A 17,592-nucleotide genomic window follows, 5' to 3' on the forward strand; every position below is an offset into this window, starting at 1 on the left:
CCTACAAACACACACAGAAACTGACAGAGTGATTATAAACCACAAAAGAGCATCAGGGGTGAGTAGAACCAAAAATAACCAAAAATGTATTAAACTAAAAGGAGAACCACACAATAACCAAATATAAAACCAAGGAGTAAATGCTGAAACTACAGTAGAACTCAAGGATGCAAAAGAGGGAAACAATACGACTAACAGATATTGACACGAGACTGGACACAATGACAAATAACATAGAGATACAGATCATAAAGACAACTAAAGGTACCTTGATGCTTGCATGAATTTGATCCACACACTGGCAAGCAATCTGGCATGTCAGAGAGTAAAGTCATTGTACACTGTTGTAAACTGCGTGAGCTGTCTGTGGATGCGTGCAAGTACGAAAAGAAAAATGTGAAATGTTCAAAATCTGGCACGCATTCATTTTGTGAACTAGATTTGAACATTGCGCAATCTATTTGAAAACACTGTGTGTCACTGCTAGTCAATGCGTCTCGTAGCACAGCGCAGTGCAGCGCATCTGAATCATTATGGTGAGATGCTACATCCACAATAAACATAATTTTACAGATACATTATCTAATTCATAAGAAGGAATGGAAATGCAACTGTTTTACCAAACCATTACAATATAAATATTATAAATAATTACCTTTGAGACAATTCCAAATGTGTTCTCCACCCAATGAAGCACACGAGAAAAGCTGCAGTTGTAGATAATTCATTTGTGATTCCGGGAGCAATGAGAGATGGTTTCATCAGCCAAGTTCCAAGAGAAAATGCATCATCCGCTACAAAATATTTATTTTATGTAGTGCGCCATCCAGAGGCACAAAGCGGGTTGCATTGGCATGACGCATTGCACAGCAGTGCAGGGTTTAAATTCATGCAAGTGTCAAGGTGCCTTAACATACATAAGACATAGACAGGGGACAGATCGCAACAGTTAATCTTTTAAATTATGCTGATGTACACACTTCCAGCCATCTAGCTGTGTGCAGTTGTCAAAATCTCATTTATAATTTTATTGACTTTATCAGTTTGCGCGTATATGAAATGATAAGGTGGTTGAATATTCCAGCACTGTTTTATTTTACATTGTACATATATTTGTGTAATTATAAATTAAAATATCTCTATATTTATTGTACATAATAAAACTGTGTATTAATGGGTTGTATTGTATGGGTTATGCTATTAAATATACAATTTAAAATGTTAACTTGAAAAAAAGATTTTTGTAATTTTTTTTAGAAACAGTATTATATTTACAAAGGTACCAAAATTTTCAGAATAATAAAAACTTTATTTTGTAGACTTGTGCATGATTCCACACAGACATGTTCCTCCAAAACCTTTGCAGATGCTAGTTGGCATGTCTGTAAGAGTGCTAACATGCGTGTTAATACTTTGCAATATTGCCGTTTTACACCCGCGAGTGCCTACACGAGAGTGGCACCATTCAATGCCACGGGTTTCGACTCATTGTAAATCGCACACATCTCAATGCAGAAGACTGTTAAATGCATGGTTTTACTCTCCAAAAAAGTTTTAAAATGATGTGTTATTGTGCATATGAATACATAACAATCTGAAAATGGATATAAAATGTACAGATTTTATATCTCTGTCAGGCCTATACATAGTGTGAGGGCCATAAAAACCTTTAGACTTTCAAAATGATTGAATTTTGAATTGATCTATTTTGCTATAAACAGTTACTTACAGTATAGATTGGAAAGAAATACAACTATATACAATTAGCAAGATGAAAAAATACAATAAAATGAAAACAAGACATCTGGACAGTCAACAAATTGTTATAGACAAGGAACACTATAACACTGGATGACAATCGGTCCACTCCCACATCTCTAAAATAACTATCTGCCGCAGCCAGGTGAAACATGGATGTCCCCTTGGCATTCTCCTGCTACTGGGGTCCTCAACACTTAGGCACCTGTGTGCTGGATCATGCACAGAGAAACTGGCCACATGGCTAAAGTCTCGCAGTTGATGTTTCCTCACAATGCAATTGATACTCCTCATCCTAGTCTCTCTTAGCAAACACTACTTTGACACAAAGTCATTTCAGCGGTACCCAAGGATCCTTTGGAGACCCCAAGTACCAAAGACATTCAGATCTCTCCTTAGGTCACTGGTTAGCATCCAAGTCTCACAACCATACAGCAAGACAGGCAGCACCAGGACCCTAAAGACTTTGACCTTTGTTTGCCTGCAGAGATATCGGCATCACCAAACACCTCTGAGGTTAACACAAGAATGTGATATAATACTTTCCGTACTGGATCTTATGGCTGTCAAAATATTTCATATACAGATTAAGTAGATGTGTGGGCTAAGACGTTGGGGAGTATGCAGACCTTTGTTCAATTCCCCATCATGCTCCCTGTCTGGGTCCTTGGACAAGGCACTTCATGGACATTGTGTCTGTCCACCCGGCTGTCAATAAGTATCAGTCTTGGGTGGGAAAGTAACCTTCATTGTACTGGTCTCCCCATCCATGGACAATCATACACTGTACTTTGATGGTCAGTTCTGAAGATATATGGATGAACTGGAGAAGACGCGGTTGGGTCGTCCTTTTTGGAATCAAAGCTGTATGAACTCAATTAGAAATTTGCAGTCAGTTGTAAACTAGAAAATGACAGAAAAATGACATTCTTTTTAACATAGCCAGTGTCTCAAGCACTCTCCATGGTGCTGAATGGTGTGTGTGTGTGTGTGTGTGTGTGTGTGTGTGTGTGTGTGTGTGTGTGTGTGTGTGTGTGTGTGTGTGTGTGTGTGTGTGTGTGTGTGTCACACATATCTCAAGAGAAGGCAAGGCAGCATGAAACCCAGTCACCAAGGAAGTGAAAACAGGAGGGAAGACAATATTGTGAGAATCATGTAGTCTGCAGCCTCACCACTAGATGACACTAAAGCCTTGTTAAGACAACCAGTAAAATTCTTATTTGTGTGCAAGAAAGTGATTCCATTTTGCAAGTCTGAACAGTCAAACGTTGCATGAAATCCATTTTTCTAAATTTGTTTCAAGCCTCATTCATTGATTGTTTGAAATGTAATTTAAATCACATTTCTGCAAATGTGTATTGGTCTGAATGCCCAGATTACATTCCAGGTATGTTTTGCTATGTCCTTAAAACCTCATGCCTGCAACATACCACACAACACACGTTACATGCAGGAGTCTCACATTTGTGTGTTTAGATCCTGCACCATTAGAGCTGCCGCTCAATCTCACATTATTTGTTTGTTTGTTTGTTTTTTTCAAGCCTTTTATTCCACACTATTTTCTGTCACCATTTTTGGACGTAACTATTACAGTGCACATTCAGTTTGGACTTTTGTGTGTTTATGTGTGTGCTCTGATGGTGGCATCCGTGTTTTTTTTAATGGATTGTCTGTATGATCCAACCATCACCTGACAGCATGCCTCTTGTTGATCGTTTTAAAATCAATAAACTCTCCATAACCATTGATTTGATTTTATAATCCACATCCTGTGAGTTACAGAGTTCTGTGTGGGTTTAGTGGCAGCGTTTGGACACCGGACAGCACTCATGTGACTTGCTGTGTGTATGACTATCATATGTCAACCAGTATGGCTAAGACGGCAGATGAGGACTGCAACACGGACATACAGATTGGATCTGGTCACTTGCTAGATATAATGTGGACAGTCAATCAATGAAGTCAGATTTGAATCACATATATGCAATAAATCCAATTTGAACTGGAAGTCTGAACAAAGCCTAAAACCTACACACTATAGCTTTAAGGCTGCACCATAGGTATTACAGTTGGTCAGCGTGAATGTTGACATAATATCTCTGAACTACAAATACTCTGATCACTAGAATAATAAAAAAAAAAAAAAAATCAAATAAAAATTACCCAGCACACATCCAAAAGAGGACTGTTCTGATTTCAAAGGTATGGGGACATTTTCCCCAAAGAATAATAACTAATTACATTCCACTAATGTCCCCTCATGTGGAACTGTTAGGAAGAAACGTGTCTAGAAAATGCTGTAAAGTGGATGTTCAGTTGTAACAATAAGTTCTATTCTTCTGAAGCTCATTGTGTTTCAACCCTTTGAAAATACACTGACTAACCAGGAATTTGCCAGAGTTGTGACCATGGTGGCAGTTAAACAGTGGAACAGTGGAGCAGGACCCAAAGGTGAGTCCACATTTAACTCTCTAAGGTCACGCCAGCACAATAGAAACAGCAAATATCTTATAATATAGCATAACAAAGTATAGCACGTTTGAATACAGCCAATATTCCTTGTTTAAAGGTGAGTAATAGAGGTTTAGAAACATGGCTTAACATAAAAAAAGTGGATCGGAAAATGTTTGGCACCTTAGAATTTGGATAAAATTGTAGTGTGTGAGTTTTTTCCTTTTAAATTCAAACAGTGTCTACCTGATATATACAGAAAATTAAGTAACAACTTCCATTTAAAAAAGTTTTAATGTACTGACTGTACATGACAACACAAAGACAGTAGATAAAATATTTGTGAAAACGTAATTGAACCTTCTAAATTTACGAACACCTATAAGAAATTATGTAAATTTATCACTTAAAAGAAATCATGAATTATTAAAAAGTGATAAGGTTTTATTAATATGACATATTTATTGGCTTTTATTTCTATATTTGTTATTTAATTTTATTTAATTTCAGCCATATGAAATTCAATGCGTCTCAAACGTTAGCAGAGGACTGCGTTTTTCAGTACTTTCGAACGTTTTCTGCAAGTTGTAACAAAATTATTTTCGGCATTATTAAGATATTCTGTATATTCTGCAACTTGTATGCGCACTGCGCAGGACTGATCCTCATGAATTAATCGTTTAACTACTTCCTATCCGGATGATATTTACGTCGCACAAGCAGTTTGGCAATTTTAAGAAACAAACAAACAAACAGAGAATCTTATAAAGTTTGATAATGGTGAAGTTTTGATAATCGCTGTAATTTTTCTCATGACCAGCGTAACACTTTGTCATAGAAGTGAATTACACACTAGAGGCTAAAAATACACACAAACCACATTTAGGCTGTGTTGGAGCAGCTGTGCTAACCGGTGCTAACGCTAGATAACAGTGACAGGTTGGTAAGTTGCTTCTAAGAGTGATTTTAATAAAACATAAGTAAGTTTATGTAAAACTTGACAGGCTTTATTTACAGCTATTCTAGCCTTAAACCCTGTATGGTCTCAGTTGGTCCCAATGTTAGACCCAGAAGTAAATTCATTCATTGAAGTACTGTTGTAGTTTAGCTGCTATTACAGTGTTATTACACAGTATTCTGTTATCAGTCAGGTGAAGTCTGGGAGAATGTGCAGGTGTCATCCACGACACCATGAAAGCACCTTGGGTCCTGTAGCGCAGCCATCAGAGGGATGCCCTAGGCTGCTGCCTAGGGCGCCTAACGCCAAGGGGCACCTCAACAAAACTTTATTTATTTATTTTAATAGCTGTGTCTGTGCCATTTGTGAGATCAGTTTAAATTTTCTTCCCAGTCCCAGCATCCTTGCACAGCTCAAGGGGAGCCCCTACGTGAACTATGATGTCACTATCAAATGTAGGTAGTGGCGTCTGATCGTGTGAATTTTGACCCACCAGTGGTTGAAATTCTAAATAGTTTCTGGACAGCATGAATTTTGGTCATACTGGCAATATGTTATGATTATTATTTAAACTAGTGTGTTGCCTGTGGGGATCTATGGGCTCTATATTGGGTAGTGTTTATAAAATAGGTAGCTGACATTTTTCAGGGGTGGTAATAAATTAAGCATTGAGTTGGAATGGCGTGTGAGTCCAGAATGTTTTTAGAACCCTTTTATTTCCTGTTAATTATGTCATTTTTAATATTAATTTACTGTCTTAATATATTTTTAAATTGTTTAGGTTGTTGTTATCATATACACACTATTATTGTTATCATTATCATTGTTATTATCATTATTATTTTGGGCAGCACGGTGGCTTGGTGGTTTGCACTGTTGCATCACAGCGAGAAGGTCATGGGTTCAATTCTGTTGTGTGGGCTGGTGAAGAGGAGATACTGCTGGCCCACCACCATCAGATGGCGCCCTGCTTGGAGTGCGGGCTTCAAGCACGAGAGGGCGCCGGAGCCACTGGGAGTGACAGCTGTCGCTCTTCATCAGCACCAGCTGTCACTCATTCAACCCATCACCATCACCATAAAGGCCGGACTGCAACTCCACCTCCTCGCCAAGAAATCATCTACCATACAGGTAACTTCTCTGCTGACTCTAAAAACCTTGTGTAATAGTCTGATCTCATTTGCAGCCGTTTTCCTGTGACGGTGTCCTTATTCTGCGGTATTGGCGTTTGGTGTGGACTGCGACGGCTTCGCCTCACACCCCAAACCAGATAAGTGGTTAAACAGGAGCTGCACGAGTGTGTGATTGGAGGTGGAGGTGCTCCCTCCTAACTGAACACAGACTGTGGGATTACTGAGTGTGCATACTCACACTCATCAAACTGTTTCTGTTCTCTGCCAGCAGTACCGGGTCTGACTGCTGAAGACAGTGGCCACCTGGGGCGCAGGGCTTGGCGGCTCCGGTGTTCTTCAGATCTGTTGGTGGTGGAAGCTGTGTGGGTTCCGGCTCTTCTAACACCAGACGTCTTCTATCTTCGAGCCTGCCACACGCCACCTTGTGTATGATTGACATTCCGCACTATTGTTATTGTCTGTACTTCGTTGTGCGCTTCACAACATTAAATTGTTACTTTTTGGCTTATCCATTGTCCGTTCATTAACGCCCCCGTTGTGGGTCCGTGTCACGACACCTTCCCAACAGGATTTCTCGGCCAGCGTCATGGATCCCGAGGGGCGTCAACCATCGCTTGAACAGCCAATGGAAGAGCGAGGTGCACAGGCGCCAGCAGGAGGCGTGTTAGGTGAGCTGTAGCACATCTTAACCGCCTTTACTGCTCGGTTGGACTTAGTTACCAAGCAGAGCATTATTCTCAATCGAAGGATGGAGGCTCGCACCGCCCAGGTGGAAGCGCATGCTCAGGGCACTGCTGCAGCACCTCCTCCTGCTGACCGAATGCCAGAGACAGACATTCCACTGGTCGTTCAACGAACCCCCCCACCTTCCCCTGAAGCATACATAAGCCCTCCGGAGCCGTACGGAGGCTGTGTGGAGACGTGCGCGGACTTCTTGATGCAGTGCTCGCTCGTCTTTTCACAGCGTCCCGTCATGTATGCGTCAGACGCTAGCCGGGTGGCTTACATTATAAATCTGCTTCGAGGAGAGGCACGCGCCTGGGCTACGGCGCTGTGGGAGCAGAATTCACGGCTCCTAACGATTTACACTGAGTTTGTGAGGGAGTTCCGACAGGTGTTCGACCACCCTCATAGAGGCGAGACCGCTTCAAGCGTGCTGCTGTCGATACGACGGGTGTCGGAGCGCAGCGAAGTATGCAGTCGACTTCTGCATCGCGGCAGCGCGAGCCGGCTGGAATGCTGTTGCGCTCCGCGTCGCCTTTGTAAACGGACTGTCTCTGGTCCTTAAGGAGCACCTGGTGGCGAAGGACGAGCCGCGGGATTTAGACGGGCTTATCGACCTGGTTATACGGTTAGACAACCGATTAACAGAACACCGACGGGAGCGAGACGAAGGGCGTGGTCAGGCACAAGCCGTCCCTCTTCCTCCCGGGTCCGAAAGGGAGCCGACTTCCCCACGCTCCACAGCCAGGGCTCTCCACGTGACGACAGCTCCCCCTGCTGACGTTGCTATGGAAACGAGCAGGGCCAAAAAGCGATCAGATCAGAGACAAAGGAGGCTGATCCGTGGAGAGTGTTTTCTCTGCAGCTCAACCAAGCACATACAGAGAGAGTGCCCCAAACGGTCAAAACAGCAGCACTCGTCCTTAGAGACTGGGCTAAGGGTGGGTCACAATACCCACGCAGAGAAACCCCGAAAATCTGCACGTATCCCAGTCACGATCCTGAGTGGGGATCTAACCCTTCACGCCCCAGCACTGGTGGACACGGGGTCGGAGGGGAATCTGCTGGACAGCAGATGGGCAAAGGAGGTTGGGCTCCCTCTAGTGGCTTTACCGTCACCATTGTCGGTGCAGGCACTAGATGGCACCCTTCTTCCACTAATCACACACCAGACACAGCCCGTGACTTTGGTTGTTTCTGGGAATCACAGGGAGGAGATTGTGTTTTATGTAACACCTTCCCGAGTGATCTTGGGGTTTCCATGGGTGTTGAAACACAATCCCCGGATTGATTGGCCGTCTGGGGTTGTGGTTCAGTGGAGCGAAACCTGCCACCGGGAGTGTTTAGGATCCTCGGTTCCACCCGGTGTGACAGTTAAGGAGGAGGTTTTAGTCCCCCCCAATCTGGCGGCGGTGCCAGCCGAGTACCATGACCTTGCTGACGTCTTCAGCAAGGATCTGGCACTCATGCTGCCCCCACACCGTCCGTAAGATTGTGCCATTGATTTGATTCCGGGCGCTGAGTACCCGTCCAGCAGGCTGTACAACCTCTCACGTCCGGAACACGAATCAATGGAGACCTACATCCGGGACTCGTTAGCTGCCGGGTTGATCCGGAACTCCTCCTCTCCGATGGGTGCTGGTTTCTTTTTTGTGGGCAAGAAGGACGGCGGACTCCGTCCATGCATTGATTACAGAGGGCTGAACGAGATCACGGTTCGCAACCGATACCGTTACCTCTGTTGGATTCAGTGTTTACGCCCTTGCATGGAGCCCAAATTTTTACAAAATTGGATCTTAGGAATGCTTATCACCTGGTTCGGATCCGGGAGGGAGACGAGTAGAAGACGGCATTTAACACCCCGTTAGGTCACTTTGAGTACCTGGTCATGCCGTTCGGCCTCACCAATGCGCCCGCGACGTTCCAAGCGTTGGTTAATGACATCTTGCGGGACTTCCTGCATCGGTTTGTCTTCGTATATCTAGACGATATACTCATCTTTTCTCCGGATCCTGAGACCCATGTCAAGCATGTACGTCAGGTCCTACAGCGGTTGTTGGAGAACCGGCTGTTTGTGAAGGGCGAGAAGTGCGAGTTTCACCGCTCTTCTTTGTCCTTCCTGGGGTTCATAATCTCCTCCAACTCCGTCGCCCCTGATCCGGCCAAGGTTGCGGCGGTGAGAGATTGGCCCCAACCAACAAACCGTAGGAAACTGCAACAGTTCCTCGGCTTTGCGAATTTCTACAGGAGGTTCATTAAGGGCTACAGTCAGGTAGTTAGCCCCCTGACAGCCCTGACCTCCACTAAGGTCCCCTTCACCTGGTCGGATCGGTGCGAAGCCGCGTTTAGGGAGTTGAAGCGCCGGTTTTTGTCTGCACCAGTTCTGGTGCAGCCTGATCCTACTTGCCAGTTCATAGTGGAGGTGGATGCCTCTGACTCAGGGATAGGAGCCGTGCTGTCCCAGAGCGGGGAGTCCGATAAGGTTCTCCACCCTTGTGCCTATTTTTCCCGCAGGTTGACCCCGGCTGAGAGGAATTATGACGTCGGCAATCGGGAACTCCTTGCGGTGAAGGAGGCTCTTGAAGAGTGGAGACACCTGTTGGAGGGAGCGACGGTGCCCTTCACGGTTTTCACGGACCATTGGAACCTGGAGTACATCCAGACCGCCAGGCGGCTGAACCCCAGGCAAGCCCGCTGGTCACTGTTCTTCGGGCGCTTTGACTTCCAGATTACATACCGCCCCGGGACCAAGAACCAACGGTCAGATGCCCTGTCCCGGGTGCATGAAGAGGAGGCCAAGGCCGAGTTGTCAGACCCCATAGAGACCATCATGCCCGAGTCCACTGTCGTGGCCACTCTCACCTGGGACATGGAGAAGACCGTCCGGGAGGCCCTGACACGGAACCCGGACCCGGGGACCGGCCCGAAGGACAAACTGTACGTCCCACCAGAGGCCAGAGCTGCGGTTTTGGACTTCTGTCATGGTTCCAAGCTCTCCTGTCATCCCGGGGTGCGCAGAACCATGGCAGTGGTCCAGCAGCGCTTCTGGTGGGCGTCCATGGAGGCCGACGTCCGGGACTACGTCCAGGCCTGTACCAACTGTGCCAGGGGCAAAGCCGACCACCACAAGGCCCAAGGCCTCCTCCAGCCCCTACCGATACCTCACCGCCCCTGGTCCCACATCGGCCTGGACTTTGTCACGGGCCTCCCGCCGTCCAAGGGCAACACCACCATCCTCACGATAGTGGACCGGTTCTCCAAGGCGGCCCACTTCGTGGCCCTCCCGAAGCTCCCAACGGCCCAGGAGACAGCAGACCTCCTGGTCCACCACGTCGTGCATCTGCATGGGATACCAGCAGACATCATCTCAGACCGTGGCCCTCAGTTCTCCTCTCAGGTCTGGAGGAGTTTCTGCAGGGAACTGGGGGCCACCGTGAGTCTCTCGTCCGGGTATCACCCTCAGACAAACGGACAGGCAGAGCGGGCCAACCAGGAGCTGGAGCAGGCCCTCCATTGCGTTACCTCCGTGCACCCGACGGCCTGGAGCACCCATCTGGCCTGGATCGAGTACGCCCACAACAGCCAAGTGTCGTCAGCCACTGGCCTCTCCCCATTTGAGGTGTGTTTGGGGTACCAGCCCCCATTGTTTCCACTTGTGGAGGGAGAGGTCGGTGTGCCCTCGGTCCAGGCCCACCTCAGGAGGTGCCGCCGGGTGTGGCGGACCGCCCGTTCTGCCCTGTTGAAGGCCCGGACGAGGGCCAAGGCCCATGCAGACCGCCGGCGTTCCCCGGCCCCTGCATACCAGCCCGGGCAGGAGGTGTGGCTTTCAACCAAGGACATACCACTCCAGGTCGAGTCACAGAAACTAAAGGACCGCTTCATCGGACCATTTACGATCCTCAAAGTCCTCAGTCCTGCCGCGGTGAAGCTGAAGCTGCCGGCTTCACTGCGGATCCATCCTGTCTTCCATGTGTCGCGCATCAAACCTCACCATATGTCACCCCTCTGTACCCCCGGTCCGGCGCCGCCTCCTGCCCAGATCATCGACGGGGAGCCGGCTTGGACCGTGCGCCGGCTCCTGGACGTCCGTCGGAAGGGCCGGGGGTTCCAGTATTTGGTGGACTGGGAGGATATGGACCCGAAGAACGCTCCTGGGTGAAGAGGAGCTTCATCCTGGACCCGGCCCTCCTGGCCGACTTCTACCGGCGGCACCCGGACAAGCCTGGTCGGGCGCCAGGAGGCGCCCATTGAGGGGGGGGTCATGTTGTGTGGGCCGCTGAAGAGGAGGTACTGCTGGCCCACCACCACCAGATGGCCCCTTGGAGTGCGGGCTTCAAGCACGAGCGAGCGCCGGAGCCACTGGGAGTGACAGCTGTCGCTCTTCATCAGCACCAGCTGTCACTCATTCAACCCATCACCATAAAGGCCGGACTGCAACTTCACCTCCTCGCCGAGAAATCATCTACCATACAGGTGACTTCTCTGCTGACTCTAAAAACCTTGTGTAATAGTCTGATCTCATTTGCAGCCGTTTTCCTGTGACGGTGTCCTTATTCTGCGGTATTGGCGTTTGGTGTGGACTGCGACGGCTTCGCCTCACATCCCAAACCAGATAAGTGGTTAAACAGGAGCTGCACGAGTGTGATTGGAGGTGGAGGTGCTCCCTCCTAACTGAACACAGACTGTGGGATTACTGAGTGTGCGTACTCACACTCATCAAACTGTTTCTGTTCTCTGCCAGCAGTACCGGGTCTGACTGCTGAAGACAGTGGCCACCTGGGGCGCAGGGCTTGGCGGCTCCGGTGTTCTTCAGATCCGTTGGTGGTGGAAGCTGTGTGGGTTCCGGCTCTTCTATCACCAGACGTCTTCTATCTTCGAGCCTGCCACACGCCACCTTGTGTATGATTGACATTCCGCACTATTGTTATTGTCTGTACTTCGTTGTGCGCTTCACAACATTAAATTGTTACTTTTTGGCTTATCCATTGTCCGTTCATTAACGCCCCCTGTTGTGGGTCTGTGTCACGACACCTTCCCAACAATTCCCACCTGTGGCCTTTCTGTGTGGAGTTTGCATGTTCTCCCTGTGACCCTTAATTGGACTAAGCGGTTGAAAATGAGTGAGTGAGTGAGTTATTATTATTTGTTATTTTATTTCTACTTCTATTTTGTCATTTGTTTTTTAAGTGGCCCACAATGGAAATAAGTGTTTTCACTTTCTTGTGTCATCCATGTATTTTTTAACGTATTTACAATTATATGCAGTTACACTCACGCTTTTAATATAAAGATGATTTACTGCCCCTGCTGCAAAGGCGTGTGAGGCCAAAATGTAATTAGCAACATTAGCTAATAGCTCATAGCCTCTCCAAAGCTATTAGTTCTATCAGTGTTCCGTTTTGGCATTGTTCTTTCTTGACGCAAAATAGATAAGCATGCCAAACAGCAAATGTCAGCTCTATTTCTCCGTGATCGAAGTTGCTCACGCACACACAGCTGCTGTAAGCAGGTGGTTTTACTTTGACAAACAAAGACAGTGAAAGACATTAAAACCACTAAATATTTTACTCACGTACCAACATGAAACTTAAGTCACTCATGGTAAGAACAACATAAGACTTATCTAAACTGATAAAACTAACTGAGCTATAAAACACAATAATTCAGTAACACTAACAACACTGTTAAACTAACATAAACCACAATAACATTTAAAACCTGAAACCCTGAACTCCTATATACAACACAGCATCCATTGTTTATTGGTTAGCTAAATTTGCAAATTTCTCCAAAAATATTTGTACTATCAACTTTCTGTTTTCGCAGCGTTCATCCTGCCATACCGCAATTGTCAGCTCTCCGGATTCTGTGTGATCAAAACCATACTCATGCACACACACATCCATACACAGAGGCCACTTGGCTATTATAATATAGATGCTAAGGAATAAAATTACAGTGGTGCCAAAAGAAAATTCTGTTTATGACTTATGTCTGAAAAACCCAAAAGCCTGTAGACCTTTAATCTAGATTTTAAAAATGAACACAGTATAGATGCTGTTGAAGCCTCTTTAGTGGTTGAGGTGCGATAATAAATGTACTGCACACCCTTATGGAAAGTTACAAGTTGAAAACATCATAGAATAAATTAACTTGCCATTGTGAGGTGATGCAAGATAGCATGCAGAATATTTAATGGCTGAGTTCTTGACTAGGTAGGGTTAGGGTGCTGTCATTGCTTGTGCTGACCATGACCCAGGCATACAGCAAGACCATCCCCACCTCTCGAAAGTAACTCATCTTTCAACTGCAGCCGGTGTCATACACATGATGATGCCTATCTACATGTATTTAGCAGTTTACAAAAATGCAACCTGTAGGACAGAGGTTCCCATCTTTATGTGGTGCAACGCTGATCTCATTTAGAAATCTCCTAAATATCAGGTCCATAAGTATTTGCACAGTGACATGTTGATTGTAATTTTGGCTCTGCACACCACCACTATGGCTTTAACATTAAACAATAAAGATATGCTACAGTGTAGACTTTCAGCTTTAATTCAAGGTGTTACAAAAAAGCACATTAACCATTTAGGAATTACAGCAGAGTTCCTAAATTTTCAGAGGTCAGATCAGGTTTGGGAGTGTGAGCTAATGTGATGTGGCGCCGCATTTACCACACGACAGGTTCGCCTGGGTCCTGTATAGCAACCACCAAAGTAGACATCTGGACATCTCCACCTGTCTGCCACAGCAGGGTCAGAGCTTCAAGGTGGAGTGGAACACAGAATGATTTTCATCCAGGAAAACAGTGCAAATATAACGTCGAAGGTCCTGTATGCTTTCTTAATAGGTGATCACTTCCCCTTCTTGTTGGAGGTATAACATATACTGCAGTCTGGATCTTTTTTCAATTATAACATTATTGTGACCCACATGACTTCAAATTGATTCACTATAGCCACTATATAAATCTCACTTCATTTGTAATATATGTAATGTGTGAACTGCTCATTATGCTTTGATATTCTGATTTTATGTGAAAATGTCTCATTAAATGTCGTGTAGTTACAGAACAATGGCCGAGGCTGTGGCAAATGTGGCTCGAAGGATCAATGCGACTGTAGAAGAGGGCAGAGACAGTTTGGGTGAGAACTGCTTTCTTTGAAAGAAATCTTTTCCTTTTTCTGTCTTGCAGGCATTTTTTTAGCTTGTTAGTGAACTGCACTGATACAATATTCTGGTTATGCTATTTCTAATTTCACCAACAGATGGCGACAAATAGTTAGAAATGTTTGTTCAGTGGCTTGAATCTCCACCTGCCAAAAAAAAAAAAGCAGTTGCTCAGCACATTTCAAAATAAGATGGAATATAGGAGTACACACACACACACACACACACACACACACATATATATACAGTGAGGAAAATAAGTATTTGAACACCCTGCAATTTTGCAAGTTCTCCCACTTAGAACTCATGGAGGGGTCTGAAATTTTCATCTTAGGTGCATGTCCACTGTGAGAGACATAATCTAAAAAAAAATCCAGAAATCACAATGTATGATTTTTTAAATAATTTATTTGTATGGCACAGCTGCAAATAAGTATTTGAACACCTGTGAAAATCAATGTTAATATTTGGTACAGTAGCCTTTGTTTGCAATTACAGAGGTCAAAGGTTTCCTGTAGTTTTTCACCAGGTTTTCACACACTGCAGCAGGGATTTTGGTTCACTCCTCCATACAGATCTTCTCCAAATCTTTCAGGTTTGGAGGTTCAGCTCCCTCCCAAGATTTTCTATTGAGTTCAGGTCTGGAGACTGGCCAGACCACTCCAGGACCATGAAATGCTTCTTACGGAGCCCCTCCTTAGTTGCCCTAGCTTATTGTGTGTATACATTGATCAATTCCGTGATAATGCTCGATTTGCTTCTTCTCTGCAGACCTGTCAGGGTGTCAGCTGATTTCTTTCCCAGAGGGAGTGTTCAAAGTCCTGAGAAGTGTTTCTGAAAACATCCGCGTGATCACTTTGGCTGGCAATGAGATGAAGGCCATATCCAGCAAGTTTTTCACGACCTTCACTCAGCTGCGAGGTGTTGCAACTGTAGCTGCTTGATAGTTTGAGTCAAACTATTAGAAACCGATGTGTAATGTCTGTGTGTGTGTATGCTACTCATTTCGGAAATTAATAATTTCACAAATCTTGACACAACATCATAATCCCCTCACTTTGCTTATGTGCTTCACTTATTTCAGAACTGGACCTGCAAGGCAACATTATCACCAAACTGCCTGATGCTGTTGGAGAAATGGAGCATTTAACTTCCATCAACCTGGCTGATAATCAGTTCTCTGTCTTTCCTGATAAACTCACTGAAATAGCCACACTGGAGAGGATTAACCTGGAGGGAAATAGCATCACTGGTAACACTGTTATTGTCTGATACGTAAAAATAATTCTCTATATTTTTAGAGCCAGACTGATATGGATTTTGGTGGGGGGCTGACACCACCACTGATACTGAGGAGTATATATATATATATATATATATATATATATATATATATATATATATATATATATATATATATATATATATATATATATATATATATATATATATATAAACCAAAAACCAACTTAACATACATCACATTGCTGTCACACTGCCTTAACTTGGATTTACAGTCGCCGTGCCATGTCATCCACTATTTGTATAAAATAGACTTCTCCTCAATTTTGGCCCCGCCTAGCTGGTGTCATATCGACCACTTGTCTTTTGTTGCTGTAAAAAGCCCATGCTGACTGAAAATGGATGGCCTCTGCCTCTTATAACTCGTGACCAAGGGGTGATGGGGTCCCAGCCATGCTTGACAGCATTGTAAACACTGCAGTTGGAGTGCCCTCTGGTGAGGTGTTGTGCTGACACAATTTCCAACAGCTAAAGTGTTTTTCTGTAGTGTTTATTTGGTAAAAACAAAAGTCTGTATGCAAAAAATAACGGTGATGCCGATATGTTTGTGAAAGGCTCATATCGGTCAACCTATATATCGGTCAGGTTCTAATATGTGTATGATGTGATTGTTGATTCAGACTGATGCATGCACTGTTGGTAATTGTCCCCTATATGTGTCCCCTGATCCCTCCCCCCACACACAGAAATTCCAATGGAGAAGCTATCGGCCATGCCAGTGCTGAAGTGGATAAACATGAAATCAAACCCTGTGAACACAGACGCCCAGTTTGGCTCCCAAAAATTTGACATTTTGTTTACAGCAGAGGACTAACGACCATACATACATGACCTTTTCCAAAAATTGCATGCCGTGTGCCTTTTCAGTTACTTGTTTTTGTGCCTGGGAAATACAAAACCCCTTTAAATATCCCAATGCTGTACAAGAAACAAGACTAGCACTACAGTCAAAGTGGGTAGCTCTGCCAGGAATCGAACCCATTGAAATATGAACAATCTGTTATGTACACACACAGCGTGACAGCTGTGACACAGCTAAATGTCTACTTATGTTTGGTCCTTCAGAAACAGGGAATTGGGAATACAAGCAGTCTAATTACTACACAAATCTAATTGGATTTGCTTAAAATTGTAATGTGCTGTGTTACGACAAGAAAAAATGTTTTCATCACACTCCATATATATATGGACCGAACTATTTAAATGCTGAATGCATATGCAGGTCATAGCTGTTGTTCACGACATTAATCCTTTAGGTTTCATTGATATCAGTTAATGAGTATTTGAGTGTCTAACGGAGAGACAAAGCACAAACATACTGCGCTGTTTCTTACAGAGGTAAACAGGGTGCAAAGAAGCTGCTCCAGTATTATTTTCTACGAAATACAAAAGTGAAGCTGGATTTATATATATATATATATATATATATATATATATATATATATATATATATCAAATTGGATGCTCTTTACAGACTGTTTTGACTATCTGCAGTGACTATTTATGAGTTTTGAGGTGCAATAGGTTTATTGGTGTAAGAGGGCAAATGTAGTCTCATGTCGTTGTTGTTGTTGTTGTTGTTTTGACCTGGAGTAACATGTTTATCTGACGCACTACCAGTGACTGCAGTCACTGGCATCACTTTTAGGTGCACACTTTAATGTTGACTTATTGTGTTTCACACTCATTCTGAATAAATGAGAAGCAAAATGGAAAGAATTGCATAACCTGGGCACTGAATTGACAAATAAAAATAAATAAATAAGTAGCTCCTTTTGTGGATGATGTGGTCCTGTTGGCTTCATCAGGCAGTGACCTTTGACGCGCACTGAGCAGGCTTGAGGCCAAATGTGAAGCATCTGGGATGAGAATCAGCACCTCCCAAACTGAGACCATAGTCCTCTGTCAAAAAAGGGTGGATTGTCCCCTCTGGGTCAGGGGACAGTTACTTCCCCAAGTAGATGAGTTTAAGTATCTTGGAATGTTGGTCACAAATGAGGGTAAATTGGAGCATGAGATCGATAGATGAATTGGGGCAGCATCTGGTGAAGTAAGAGTAGATAAAATATCCATAGTGTACTCAATTTTGTCTGT

General features: G+C 44.5%; 1 protein-coding gene across 3 annotated transcripts; it reads left to right on the forward strand.

Moving 5' to 3' along the window:
• Nucleotides 1-4,190: 4,190 nt before the first annotated feature.
• On the forward strand, nt 4,191-16,428 carry lrrc20 (leucine rich repeat containing 20). Of its 3 annotated transcripts, none has more exons than XM_034193748.1 (5): nt 4,191-4,209; nt 14,092-14,171; nt 14,968-15,117; nt 15,281-15,448; nt 16,185-16,428. In XM_034193748.1, exons 2-5 carry the CDS (start codon nt 14,102-14,104, stop codon nt 16,310-16,312), a joined length of 516 nt encoding a protein of 171 aa, XP_034049639.1. In that variant the 5' UTR covers nt 4,191-4,209; nt 14,092-14,101; the 3' UTR covers nt 16,313-16,428. The 3 variants fall into 3 exon arrangements, with proteins under 3 accessions (XP_034049639.1, XP_034049637.1, XP_034049638.1); XM_034193746.1 differs by lacking the exon at nt 4,191-4,209 and adding an exon at nt 4,947-5,152; XM_034193747.1 differs by lacking the exon at nt 4,191-4,209 and adding an exon at nt 4,947-5,148.
• The last annotated feature ends 1,164 nt before the right edge of the window (nt 16,429-17,592 follow it).

The sequence above is a fragment of the Thalassophryne amazonica genome, chromosome 18, assembly GCF_902500255.1.
Source record: "Thalassophryne amazonica chromosome 18, fThaAma1.1, whole genome shotgun sequence".
In the NCBI taxonomy this organism is placed as follows: domain Eukaryota; kingdom Metazoa; phylum Chordata; class Actinopteri; order Batrachoidiformes; family Batrachoididae; genus Thalassophryne; species Thalassophryne amazonica.

What these genes read in the sequence shown, in the direction of transcription:
- lrrc20 (XM_034193748.1), top strand. Translation starts at nt 14,102, where the DNA reads ATGGCCGAGGCTGTGGCAAATGTGGCTCGAAGGATCAATGCGACTGTA. An exon ending in AGAGGGCAGAGACAGTTTGG is followed by an intron (nt 14,172 to 14,967) that starts GTGAGAACTGCT and finishes TCTTCTCTGCAG; the next exon opens with ACCTGTCAGGGTGTCAGCTG. An exon ending in GGAGGGAAATAGCATCACTG is followed by an intron (nt 15,449 to 16,184) that starts GTAACACTGTTA and finishes CCCCACACACAG; the next exon opens with AAATTCCAATGGAGAAGCTA.